The sequence below is a fragment of the Seriola aureovittata genome, chromosome 20, assembly GCF_021018895.1.
Source record: "Seriola aureovittata isolate HTS-2021-v1 ecotype China chromosome 20, ASM2101889v1, whole genome shotgun sequence".
In the NCBI taxonomy this organism is placed as follows: domain Eukaryota; kingdom Metazoa; phylum Chordata; class Actinopteri; order Carangiformes; family Carangidae; genus Seriola; species Seriola aureovittata.
Window position 1 is genome coordinate 14,812,039 of NC_079383.1, and position 13,864 is coordinate 14,825,902.

The following is a 13,864-nucleotide window of genomic DNA, read 5'->3' on the forward strand; positions in this document are numbered from 1 at the left end:
AGAGGGATTGAGGCGAAACCGGAACTGACCAGGAGAGAATCCTCTCGCTGTAAACCCCGTGGTTTTTAACACATTTCACATGTGTGGAAACTTTTTTACTGAAAATGAGTAAAATAAGGCAGCCCAGTCAAGCTGGAATACTTATTAGATAAGCACACACATTATATTGAACACATAATTTGACATTTCATGAAATGAGCTGCTTTATTTTTAAAACACATATACAAATTCTGGAAACGTTAGTCAGTTTTAATGGGTATTTCCCACCTGACCAAACTCACTGATTCTACTGATTCTATTCTACTGTTTCTCATCTTGGGAGAGAAGCTGTCCCGGTGTCAACTGCAACTGAAGGGCTTGGCTGGGTACTTGATTGTGCTTTTTTCTATATAGTCAAGGGACTAGAAGCGTATGCCTGCTAAATGCAGTAAATATATGCCTCCAAATCATTAAAACCATACTGCATACTATTGGTATCGGTTCCCAAAAAAAACACTTGAGCAAATCCACAACTTTTCATGTTTTTAATGTTTCCAGATGAAAGATTTTGTAGTACAGCCAACATCCTGGTCAAGTAAAATGCAAGAAAGTTAAAAACCTAATCACATATTGAAAAGCTGCTAGCCAGGAACAGATAAGATGATGGCAGTGGAGAGAGCAAGACACTAAGGCACTGAGGATCTATATGTATGGCAACTAAATGACCATCTAGGGCATTTAGAGGTGCTGTAAACATGTTTTATATTTATGTTAAACAGTGGCTGTTCAGCTCAAAAGCAAGAGAAATAAACTTCAGAGAAAAGAAAATATTAATGCTCAGAAGATTGCTAGATGACTGTATCGTAAAAAAAAAAGAAGGAAAAATTAAGAATGTACATATACGTGACTCCAATGCTTAGTAACAGTTACATAAGGCCCAGTTCAAATCTTGTTACCATCACCTTTTTCAAAAAGAGCACTAACATGAAAAAATGCTAAGTTTTAATCCATGTAACTCCAAAAAGTGAATTCGTGTTATAATAAATTTTTCCTGACTTTCCTCTCAGTGGAGCAGAACAGATACTTGTGGTACACTGGATAATGACAGTCTTGCACAGGCAATTAAAGCCAATGATAAAATTTAACTCTTAATTTCCCATTTAAATGGCTCTGTCTTTGGAGTGTGGAGAGGGAATTGCTGGTGGAGAGAGAGACTCAACTCATTTCTAGTTGAGAAACAGGAAGGAAAAATGCGACCTGTTTCTTGAAAGACCTGTCGTGAGTTTGTTAAACTGCATGTGCTCTGTTGATATTCCACTTCATTCCTTCTTTATTTGAGAAAGGTATCAAGCTTTTTCTTGATATTGTCAAATGAGTCCATTCCCATGTAGTCTGCCTGACCTTGCTCCCATTTCTCTTTCCGTTCTTCTGAGGACAGCTGGGGTTCGGGTACTTGTTCATGTGAAGAGAAGCTTTCAACCTGCGCAACAACCTGAAATTAAAAACACAACAGTGAAACATGGAAGGAAAATAGAAAATGACAGATTGCAGAGAACACATCCGTTGCGCTCATTGCTTTTTGATGCACTGAACTCGCCATACGTAGCCTTTCCAAATTAATGGCCGAAGGCAAACACACACTGAAGCTTTTGATTTTAGAAGAAGGGCAGCGATAGCATTAAACCAGGTGCCAACAGATTGCTATTGACTGCTGAGCTATGAAAAACAAATCATTTTCTCCATACCTGTTCACTCTCAAAAGTGACCACTGTGTGAGTGACCGTTTCACTATGCTGGAACTTTTTGAGATAAACGGGAAGACAGGAAATAGGTATATCATCCAGAATCAGAGTAAAATGAAATAAAACAAACAAACAAACAAAAAAAAAAAGGTTAAATGAAGGTGAAAGAAAAAAAACACATAAGTGACAGCAAAATACATGTGCTTACATAAATACAGAAGAACCAATTTTGAAACATATTTTCTATTGCAATCCTCACAATCCACAAATCCTTTAATTTTTTATACAGCTGGACAACCAGGAAACCTTGATGAGCGTGTCGATGGTCAAAATTGTGAGCTGTAAAAAAAATTGGTTATGATACACTTTTGGCATTGACTTCTATACTTGAGTATGAATTCGACAACATATTTAAGATATGGTGAAGTAAAGTAATCCTACTATTTTTTCCAATCTAGCCATGTAAATGCAACATCATAAAGTGATGGCAATTTGTTTTGAACATTTATAATCTCCAACGCTTATTTACAGTTTGAATAAACTATCATTTATCAGTGTAAATGCAGGGCTACAGGTCCAATAAAGCATGTGTTCACTTACCTCCACACATCCGGAGTGAAACGGCTCGTCTCCATATTGCTCATGCAGCATGGGCACCACAGCGCTGGAGTACAAGTTCCACCAGTCCAGGAGGAAGTTGGGATGTGTAGTGTCCTCATGCACAGTCCCTGTGATCTGTTTGGCTTTGGGGTCAAATGTGTAACTCCATGGCTTGGTCTTCCCTAGGAAATGGACCACCTTAGCATTGCCACCGTATCTGAAATGAGTAATACAGTAAATGAGGATTAGGACGTAGACACCTAAATGTTTTAATTATAGAAGTTTCATTATGGTTCATTTTAGCAAATTAAGTTTTTATGAACTATTTGGATAAAAAGTCATTGTGCTAACAAACTATAATTAGGAGGCAGTCACTACTTTGAGTTGTGAATTTTTCTGAAACCTCTATTGTGTATTGAATTGGCAACATTTGCAACAGGACATTGGTGTCTACATGTTGCTGATGAGAAGAGTTACAATGAAGAAGAAGTACAATGGCCAGGTTTATGTAAACATTGTAATTCTGAATAGCTTTGAAAACATTAGTGCTGGAAAACTGGCTTAATACAGATAACATAAAATATATACACATACAAGTCATTTTGTGACACTTATATCAGAACATGTCTGAGGGTAGACTTCATGTTGTTGTTAGTGTGGTACTGGACTGCATTATATTAAATAGAGTATTAGGAAAACCCCCTCAGATAATGGCCAACTGCACGTGTACATAAATAAAGCTGAATCTGGCCCTGTGGGGTTTGTTTTGTTGTGTTTGCCAGACTTCTAAGCCCTATTGCTGACAACTAACAACAACTAAATACATGTTTATCACGCATGTCATTCTGATTGGTTGCCAGGTAATGTCAAACCTAAAAGCTTGTTGATGAGGTTTGTTTCTGTGGAGAGAGGTTTATACACAGAGGTGGGGGGGGGGGCTTAAGAGGCAGTGCACAATGACCAGTCCTGGAGGCGAACATAAAAGGTCTTTAAATAAACTGCTCTATTTCAGGATTTGGTATCAGCTGTTGGGAGCTCAGGGTGGATATCCAACCCAGAGGCCTGCTGCGAAACGCTCGGGCAGAGTCGCTGGAATCTTACTGCTCATCTCGCTCGTAACCTAATGTCATGTCACGAAGTGACTACACATTCATGTGATCGAGTATCTCCTTACATCTTGGCTTTGCATCCCATACACAAGATTTCAGTAACACTGACAGACTCTACTGCTGTAGTATAAACCAACTTTCTTGTGGAACACCAAAATGAAATGTTCACAGCCCTGACTACTGTGCGAGTGTTTTTCAGGAACATGACCTTGGCAAACAGACACTTACTGTTTGAATGCTGGAAGGTAAGTGTAGATGGCTATGCTGCTGAGGTTGTAGATGAAGGGAAGGTGTTTTGATATATCAGCTGTTGCCCAGTTGCTGAAGAAGCCATTCAAAACACCTTGGTCTCCTCCTGCAACAGAGATTGTGGGGGAAAAAAAAACAAACAAAAAAAAAACAACATATGTTTATAATGGTTTAGTAATCTGGGGGAAAAGTATAGCTGATTCAGACAGTATATTAACATACTGTGCTTATCAGGAATAATCTGTACAAATCTGATGTTTCAGAAAAATCAATCATCTATCTGAAAGCAATAAAATCAGATAATCTTTCACAACTTCTGCAAAGCCTTTTGATCACAAATTGCACATTAGCTTTGATTTCCTTCATAAATACTTAATGGATTAAATCAGATATAGGACAGCAGATTAAGCTTGTACTTGTGTAGGACCCCAGTGAAGCTAGTAGTAGTAGTACCTTCCTTTAAGATCTGCGTCTTAAGATTCACTCAACTCATTTTTCAAGAATGGAAAGCTTCAGGTAACTTAAGTGTCATCAGAGTCAAATTAGACTGCAGAAATGCTTTTACCTCATTTATTTGCATTAGTAGTGTGGAAATGATGTGAGAACCTGCCATGGGGGTGTAAACAGCCAACTCAGCTTACGAATGCGTCTTACGAAATGCTTTGACAGGTTTAGCGGATGACTGGATGGCTTCAGTGGAAGAGTAAAAGCTGAGTGAGAGTGCAGTAAAATGATCTGCACACCTGTGACAGCCAGATTAATTAAATCTTTCTACTTGCGTTGGTCAACATTGATCAACACACCACTAAGATCAGTCCTGACAAGCCGGGAGACACCCTACTCTCCAATGATACCAAAATATCAAAGATCAGTGTGTTCTAGAAAGACCTAGTGGTATATACACTCATATATATATATATATATAGAAAAGAAGTATCCTTGTGGCTAATCAACCACAATGCTGGGGAATTATTCAACTGATATTTTACAAAGACAGATTTTCTTTCTCTGCTCAGTTCCAATTCAAAATCAGCTCAGCTACACTAGAAGCCTTTCAGGGGCGGCATTGTTCACTTACATCCTTCAAATTGTTGTCGCTTAATGGAGTTACATGATCAAATTCCTCAGTTGAACATATAAATGTAGTAAAAGTCTCTTGTGCAAGAGATAAAGTAGAGTTGCAGATCAAATGCAAGACTATACATCATGTTGTCTTGTAACTTCTACATCAAAGCAATACTGAAAAAGAGAAACAACTGAATTCTACAGGAAGTGAAAATATTTGCAAAAGTTACTCCAAATATTCACTGAATGTGGACAGGCAAAGAAGCAATTTGAAGTGTAGGAAAGTGTGCAACCGTAATTTATAATTTATTTCACAAAACATGCGGGAAAATGAAGCACCCCCTAAGACTTAAAGCAGTATTATTAGATTTAGTTCTGCCTCTTAGGGACATGCTTTAAACAAAGAGTAGTGTTTCTGAGCTCCTTACAAATGTAAGTCCAATATTCACTCTGTTCACACAGGGGCTAGACTGCATACTATTTTCACATGCCAGACACTAACTTTGACTTTCTGTTGTTTTGTGCTGTGCAGGTAGCGTACTGTGAATATTAGAAGTTTCTGGCTGAAAACAGCTGCCTGCTGCATCTGGAAAACAATGCCGATGAGAGCGGCAAGGGTGAAACAAAACAGTAAGGTTGAAATTCCCAAACAATGTGCAGAGAATGCTAAAATGCTCTATACAGCTGAGGAAATATTGATTTGTGGAGCTTTAAAGCTCATCACTCAAATTCAAAATTCAAGCCCTATGGAATGTTTTATTTTCACCTGATATTTCATATCAAGCATTTTATATTAACCCGTGTGTGGTTCACCATGAATGTATAGAAACAATTTTTGACTGGCTTTTAAAAACCTTCACATATTTATTGCTTTATTGTAAATTTGCTGTACTCAATTTTTGGTACATGGTGTGTCAGTACCAAAAAAGTACTAATGAGTACCATGTGCTGGCATCAAATGTGTAGTCAGAATCATGTAACATATTCTTGGATCAAACAGTTTCTGATTTAAAATCATTATTTTATCAAAGTTCAGTTGCTTGTGTTTTGTCAACATTTACCATTTAATTAATTGTTTTCTTTTATTACATTTAAAAAAAAGTTTGTTTATAATAAACATTTTTATATTTCTCAAATGAAGGTATCCCATCATTCTGCTATCAGTACTGAAACTCAGGTATTGTATCTGCACTGGTACAGAAAATTCTCAAACAAAACCCAGCCCTATTCATGACTAGTCAGCTTTAAATAATACAACTAGACACAAGCATTTAAAATGTTTTGTCTCTTTGTGCTGGTGATATGAATTAACATTGCCCTCTGAATTAAAACTTGTTTTAAAGTTTGCATTAGAGTTGCCTCCAGTCCTAGACGCCCAATGAGGGCTGGATAGTCACTCGGCCTCGCTCAATTTGGCTAATTTAGAACTGGGGCAGGCCTGTCATGGTGGTGGATTACGTAAACACAGAACTCTGGACAGTTTGGGGTGCAGGAATACATTTGATGTCAAGTAGGTCAGTTATAATTAAAGTATACAACCAGATTAGAAGTGAACCTTTACAAAATCTTTTTTCCAGTGAACATCTCCTCTGTTACATCATCAAATCTGCAACTGACCAGACAGAGCGCTGAATTTTGAGGCCAAGCAAAACATTACAAAACCTAATTGACTATCCATGCTGAATTGCTACACACACTGGCCATATAGTAAGCCTCTGGACTGACACTGGCACAAGGTGAGATGTTGGCTGTTAATGGAACTTTCACATGTAGTTCCTAAAAAGCACAGGACTGTGCAGCCTGTAAAACTGCTGTAGTTTTAAAAAAAAAAAAAAAAAAAAAAAAAAAAAAAAAAAAAAAAAACACTCATAGCAGCTGTTTGTCCAAACCCACAACCTTCACTGGGGATTTCAAAACTTAATATGGAGTTGAGTATCTTCATTTTGAGGGGATGAGCAGAGCTCAGCAAGAATGTGCATCCAACTCTGCCAGTTTGTCTTGGCAGCAGACAACGCTGCAAGCACAGATGCAGAGCTACAGCCTCTGGGCTAAAACACTGAAAATATTTTCTTGTTGTCTTTCCCCAGCAATATTTCAGTATCATCCATGATAAGCAGTGGGACAGAGAGGTGCACGTGTACATCATGTATTCCTTATAATAGAGCAGAACTGAAATGCTAAAAGGTCAAAGCAGCTTCAACTCACGCCCCAGTACACATGAAAAGACCATCCACATCTATAAATAAGACAGCTTTACTCATTAGCATACCATCAGGCATACAGACACTGGCATCAAATTGGAATATTGGATATAAGAATAATAAAATGGTGCTGAATATTGCATGAATTTTACTGACAAAGAGCAGTCTTTCCTGGAAAAATTAAGACAATAATGTTCTTTGTCTGGGGTTGTGACTGTGATGGAAAAAATTCCTGCCAACAAACACTTGTGGCAGACGGAATGAGTCGGTACTTGAAAGCGTTGGCCACTGTTAAACAAACTAATTGGTTTTTCTGATGTACTTTCCCTGCTGGAATCTCTTTCACAGTATCACAAGGGAAAACATCGTGTCATGTAATGTTAAAAAGGTTCACTGCTACTAAAGGACTAAGGACAAGCCCTGGCTTTTCCAAACTTCACTACCAGTTACCAACAGCACTACTAATACTACTACCACCAGTACTTTCAACCAGTTTCGTTGATTCCAAAACTGTTTCCTTTTTTTGTGTGATTTCTGAGGTCATAATTAAAGACTGATTTTGGCTTATCAAAAGATATGTAATGAGTGTGATGCATGTAGGTCATTCTTGACTTTGAAAAAACAGTATTACTTGCATTAAAATAGCATTATTCAGGACTTTCAACCACAGCTCATGACCATCATTACTGATTGGAGTTATCTCAGTTGTCATGGAGGTGTCATCATGTGACCCAACTGTAGTCATGTGGCAACAGATGGTGGTCCTGGGTCAGGTGAGACAACAACAAAGACAACTCCATTTGCAGATGAAGACCATGACATCTGGTTGAAAACTTAAAAAAGCTAGCAAGTATAGTTTGAGTAAAGTTGATTTTGTCAAAACACAGATATATCAGTGATGTTGTTCTATAAGTAACAATAAGTCATAGTATAGAAATACCAAAGATATGTCTGAAGTACTTTAGTAACTGTGTCTCCATTACATAGTTTGTCCACCAGAGAGCAGTGTCAAGTTTATTTCAGTAGCTGTAAAATGTCCAAATCAGTACACATAATATCTTGGTTACAATTATTTACCAAACCCTAACCAAATCCCTACCAAAGCAATCCCTTTCAAATAAGTTTCTTTATATTACTATTATCATCATCATTATTGTTATTATTATTACTACATTAAATTACATTTAAAAACCTAGATTCAACCGATATACTAGATATCTATTTTTTAAAACTTTATTACTGATATTGATATCAGTATAAAAACAAGCTAATATTGGTTGGGTTCTAATTAATTTTTCTGCAGGCAATTATAAGAGCTTCTATATACTGCAGCTCTAAAATAAAGCTTGAAAGAACCAGGACCCCTATTAAAACATGCATTATCCATGAAAATGTATAATAATTACTGTATGTGTGAGTTATCAAGTCCCAGATTCAGGTTTTACATTTGCTTACGGTAAAAGCTGCTAGCTGAATGCTAGCTCAACATTGCATTGTACAAGAGCTATCTTCTAAGCTATCTCAAAAACTATGTGAAGCTCAACTGAGGTGATGTAATTGTATACTTGAGCAGGTTCAAGTGTTTAAAAGGATATTAATAAAGCTTAACATGAATGAATGCTGTGTCATGGTAAAATGTTTACTGGATACCTTTAGAATGCCTTTTTTTTTTTTTTTTTTTTTTTTTAAAAGCAAAGGCCGATTCAAGTGTTAGGATTTCAGCTTTTTTATGTAATGGTCATAAAACAGCTCTAACTTTTTTCTGGGGGGCAAAGGTGGTAAACCTGAAGTATACGAGACTACATCCCCTACAAATGTAGACCAATGGTCTTTTCAGCCTCTGGTTTGAGAAGAGCTGCTCAGTAAACCTGATATTGAGCCAAAACGACAACCACAATTCAGTTACAGTACAGTGTGCCCCATGGAGAAGAGTTGCTGAATGTCAACCGGTGCTCTGTGCAAAATAGGGCCTCTCAAATTTAACCTTCACCCCACCCCAGCGAGCCCCTGAGAATAACTCAGCAGAGTTAGACTCTCTGTGACAGGAGGGCCTTGTGTCCGGGCACAGGGCTCGATAAAGGCCTTACTTAGAGCAAAAGATAAACAAGCTCAGTTTAACATCACGTTACCAGGAATTTAATGTTAGTCAAAGCTGGTCAAAGCCTGAATGTTTGTATATGACTGAAAAAAGACTATTGACATCAAAATTCAACTAAGTGGTAAACCAGAAATTCTCGACATACTCAATTCTGTCTTGTGATGCATTTAGCAATGACGTGTGAAAAGTGTATTTTGAGGTGAACTTGTAAAAGACACCAATAAATTTTATGTAATACCAACATGTATAAATAAGTTCAAAGGATAACTAATAATAAGTATGTTGCAAGCCATCTTAGCTTAGTATGAAGACTTCAGTTGGGGTGGTGGGATCAACCGAACAGCACCCCTAAAACTCACTAATAAAACACGTGACAGCTTGTCTCCTTTGTACAAAACCAACAAGTTTTGGTTTTACTGAAGGCTGCAAGTATTAATCTTCTTCACTAACAAAAGCAAATAATTAAGTTTCCAAAAATATCAAACTATTTCTTTAAATAAATATGCTATATTAGTATAATGAGTAGTCTCAATCTATGGTTTAGTCTTTAGCCCTACAAATCTAGTGTTTTATCCAACTAGCAATCCAAAACCCTAAAAGGTACTTAACTTAGAAATGCAATAAAATAAAATAAAATAAAATAAAATAGCAAGCAATCTCACAGTTGAGATACATAATGTTCAACGTTCTGCTTTGTAAATTACAACTAATAGCACAAGCATTTCAGCACAAAACAAAAGAACATACACACAAAAAATGCTGTTAACATGAAAAAGGATAAGTATGTTCCTCCTGGCTTACCATCAAAGCTGCCGTGTTCTGTACAATACTGAAGCAGTTTGTCATAGGTCTCCATAGAAGGATGAAAAACAAACACACCAGAGTTGAAGCAGTCGGGCCACCCAGGGTCGGGAGCAGCTGACAATTCTTCTCTGTCAAATAGTTCATCTATATTTGAAAGAACCTAGGATGCAGAAAAACAAATACAGGCAGACACTCATTTTCACATGCCTATGGTTAGAGTGCAACAATAAAAGAAAAAGGTAAAGCATCTTGAAGTTCTCTTTCTAATGAAAAATGCTCAGTTGGTCTCACCAGTGTGTCTGCGTCCATGAAAACACATTTAGAGTAATGTGTGAGGGTCCAGCAGTGGAGTTTGGTGAAGGTGCAGCCCAGATCAGGCCTCTTCATCATGGCCAGGTGAGCTGTGTCGCCACTGTCCAGCACATCCACCTCCCTCACCTCATCATAGATCCTCTTCAGCACGGACCTAATGATTCACAATACTAGGAAATGAATCACCATCAACCATCCAGCTGGAAAACAAGACATGACAGCTACCAGTGTGATTGAGAAATGTTCAAAAATGCCACTTAGGTATCTTACTGGCAAGGCTCTGACACCTGTGGACCAATGAGTATCACCAGTTTCTTGGATGTATTGTGGTTGCGCAGGGACTTGCCCAAAACCATGGCTCCCCGAGCATAGTTGTCATTGGTAGCCAACGTCACAAAAGCCTGGTCTGTAAAGGAAAGTAACAGGATTAAAATTTAGCCACTTCAAGGATAAATCTAACCTTGTAATGAGGTAACACAATATACTTTTTTGTTGCTTGTTTGCTGCTCATCTGGCTAACTTCTTTACTACAGATGTTTGCATACTTATATCTATGCATACTATATTATCTAAAGTAGGTATTTGACAGAGGACCTTGCCCATTTTAGAAGTGTGTCCTGTTTAAAGACGGTCTAACTTTGTCTACAACTCTTGCTTATATTGTGAATCATCTAAAAAAATTTTCTTCTTTATTTTACTTGGTAAAATCATACATTTCATCAAATACTCCAACAAACTCCAGAAAACGGTTTTTAGTGAAAAAGTACAATATTTATGTCCAATAATGCCAGTAGCACAGTAAGTGCAAAGCTGCAAGCTCCAGTTGAGATAAAGCACAATGGGGATATATCTGGAGTTAGACAAGTAGCCATTGTTATTTGACTGACTGACACAGAAACATTAAGTTTAACATTTATGTTTCAAATAGTTTCAGTTAGATAGTATTTCTGTCTTTTAACTATATTTCTATCTGCGCTGCAAATGTCTTGTCATGGTGCCACAGCTTTCACGTTTGGTCAGTTATTTGCAGGATTAAGAATCATAACAGCAAAAGCTTTTTTTCCCCCCTTTAGGCAAGAGTAGAAGCAGTTCTGGATAGATCCTTTAAAGTCAAACATCAGGCAACTTAGTGTTCCAATATCAATCCATAAGCTAAAAGACAACTGTCACGTTAATTGCTTAAAAACCTTTTATTCCCACAATCCATATGGCCTGGCCTCATTAGATTTCTCACTTGTTTCGAGAACAATAAGAGTTTAGTGCTGTGTACCAGATTTAATGTCTCATTAAGGTGAATTTTATTTGCAGTGTGTTGCCTACCACCTCTCATGGCAGGGAGGAAAATGTGTCAGCTACCTGCCAAGTCATGTCTCTGAACAATGACTTGCCTGTGAGAGAACATATAAATTGAGATGATGAAATCAGCATGGCAACTGGGGAGGCTGTGTGACGGTACGACATGGGCCAACATGAATCCCACATGGATATATCAACACCTTGGCACTGTACCACCAATAATTGGAGAAGAAAGAACAAAAAGTACTTAGTGCAGTGTTAACCATCAGAGCTGCCAGGAAAATTTGTCCTGTTTCACTGCTTCTACACAGCGCCACACCTACTTTCCCTCACACCCCCTTTTTCAATTGGTACAACCAATGCTGTAGTATTTATGCAAGTAGCCTAGCATGAAACACAAAAGTAACAATAATAAAAAAAAAAAAAGCAATTAATTGAACCAAAGCCCAGGCTCAGTGACAGTACAGGGTGAATCCCCTTCCATTTTGACTAGGGGGACAACCCCAGTAAGATTATACTGCAAGTGAGAGTTGCGTTATGGAGAATGATGACATACAGAAGCACAGTGGTGCTCAAACTAAGGTCTTGGGACCTGAAAGGAGTTCAAAAAATATATATATCAAAGAATGATTTAATCTTGTTTTTATTTCATTCATTACAAGTTGTCACCAGAGGAGAATATATACTGCTTTACACTAGTTAAATTTTAATACATTTAACAACTAGACATGGTTCAACTAAGTATTCTACCACAATTGGAGTGGACCACAAAGTTATCATTTATATCTGTCAATCACGTTTCAGACATGGCTGACAGCTTCACGCTATGAAATTAGCTGGTAACAAAGATAGACAGCAAAACAAAGGCAGAGAGAGTGTGTACTTGTACATAGCATGCTTTGGAAAACTCTCTGCTCACCCAAGGAGGCTGTACAAACATTATTGCCCAACAGGCAGACAGAGTCGGGGCAAGCAACTATACCCACAGACAGACCATGTTCAAATTATTAGCTACATTTACTACTGCCAAAGTCAGCTATACTTTTAAAACTTTTCAGACAACACGTTTTAGCACGCGGGTACTTTCTCAGTGAAAACAACTGCGCAGTATCGAGGTTTGAAATGTTAAAATGTCACAATGTTACATACCAGCCATGACTGAAGAAGAAGTCGAAGCTACTTTGTAGCCTGGACTTGAAGACACTGCAGCTTTACGTGGAGCAAAGGACTGACGGAATATACAGAGGTGGATTTATACCAGTATGACAGCAGCCAGACGCAGCGTCACGTGACGGTCTCCACACACCCACCTGCTCCCAACATGAGCCCCCACACCCCCAGCAGTTCAAGGAGTTCAACTATTCACAAATTTACACATATACATTGTAAATGTAAAGGCAAAAGTAGCATTTGATATCGCTCAACATACTTTTTGTAGTTGTTTTGTAAAGTTACATTGTGATTTCATGTGGTCTCACGGGAGAAAATTAAAATCTTATCTTAAGTCAGACATAGTTTTACATTCCCAGGACATCATTGTGCAGCCTTGACCTTTCAAACAACTTCCATGTAGCTCCCCTGCCTGGTGTCATCTTTACACATGATGACAATGTAGAGATGACGATGATGCTGTAATGAGGTGCTGACATCAGGAACAACATGTTCTATAATGTATATTTGGCATTTTGTCGCCATCTTGTGGAATAAATAATCTACAGCAGGACAGTGACAGGACAAACAGAGGTAGTTGTGGAGGCCATTGGTCCTACTGTGTTACACAACAGTGTATTATTTTTAGTGGTCTCAGTAGAGCTCAGATCAAGTAGTGTGGTAGTATTATACAAGATGGGTCCAATACTGAGGGAAAGGGATAAGTTGTAGCCTTCAGCAGATTTTATATTTAAATTTTTTCAGGGTCTTTAAGTGCACCCAAAATGGGTATTTGTAACATTCCTTACAAACATTTATACCATAATGATTTTTAAAGAAAATATAAGCACTGCTTGACCACATATCATGAAAAATGTTAAATCTCTTGTCAAATTTAACATAATTCCTTTAAAAAAGCAGTCGGTGAAGTTTACCTTTCTACCCTCTGCTTCACAAATGTGTGCCAGCGCAGTTAGATTCCCTGCTGCTCTTTGGCTCCTTTATTTTCTCCACTCAGGCAGATGCTTGGTAGAGTGGATACACTGCCAATGAGTAGTCTGTGGTTGTCACGTACTGTGCTGCTGTACTAAAATCCTTAAAAACTGATACCCCCGCCCGCCCACCGTCCACCACTGGAACAGTGCCAGCTGAACAAAAGGGATCACCAGGGTTCAAAGGAGCTGGTATAGTAAATTGGTGGATCCTTTTGTTCCTTGAAGCATTGTCTTGTTTTAGTACATAGACACTAAATTTCAGTGT

At 37.9% G+C, this 13,864-nt stretch overlaps 1 protein-coding gene across 5 annotated transcripts; it reads right to left on the minus strand.

Moving 5' to 3' along the window:
• Positions 1 to 509: 509 nt before the first annotated feature.
• Positions 510 to 12,762, minus strand: gyg1b (glycogenin 1b). Of its 5 annotated transcripts, none has more exons than XM_056364306.1 (9): positions 12,605 to 12,762; positions 10,430 to 10,565; positions 10,139 to 10,313; positions 9,845 to 10,007; positions 5,286 to 5,330; positions 3,659 to 3,785; positions 2,322 to 2,538; positions 1,725 to 1,778; positions 510 to 1,471 (listed from the first exon to the last, which is right to left on the minus strand). In XM_056364306.1, exons 1-9 carry the CDS (start codon positions 12,609 to 12,611, stop codon positions 1,310 to 1,312), a joined length of 1,086 nt encoding a protein of 361 aa, XP_056220281.1. In that variant the 5' UTR covers positions 12,612 to 12,762; the 3' UTR covers positions 510 to 1,309. The 5 variants fall into 5 exon arrangements, with proteins under 5 accessions (XP_056220281.1, XP_056220280.1, XP_056220282.1 ...); XM_056364305.1 differs by having other exon boundaries at positions 5,247 to 5,330; XM_056364307.1 differs by lacking the exon at positions 1,725 to 1,778 and having other exon boundaries at positions 5,247 to 5,330.
• Positions 12,763 to 13,864: the final 1,102 nt, after the last annotated feature.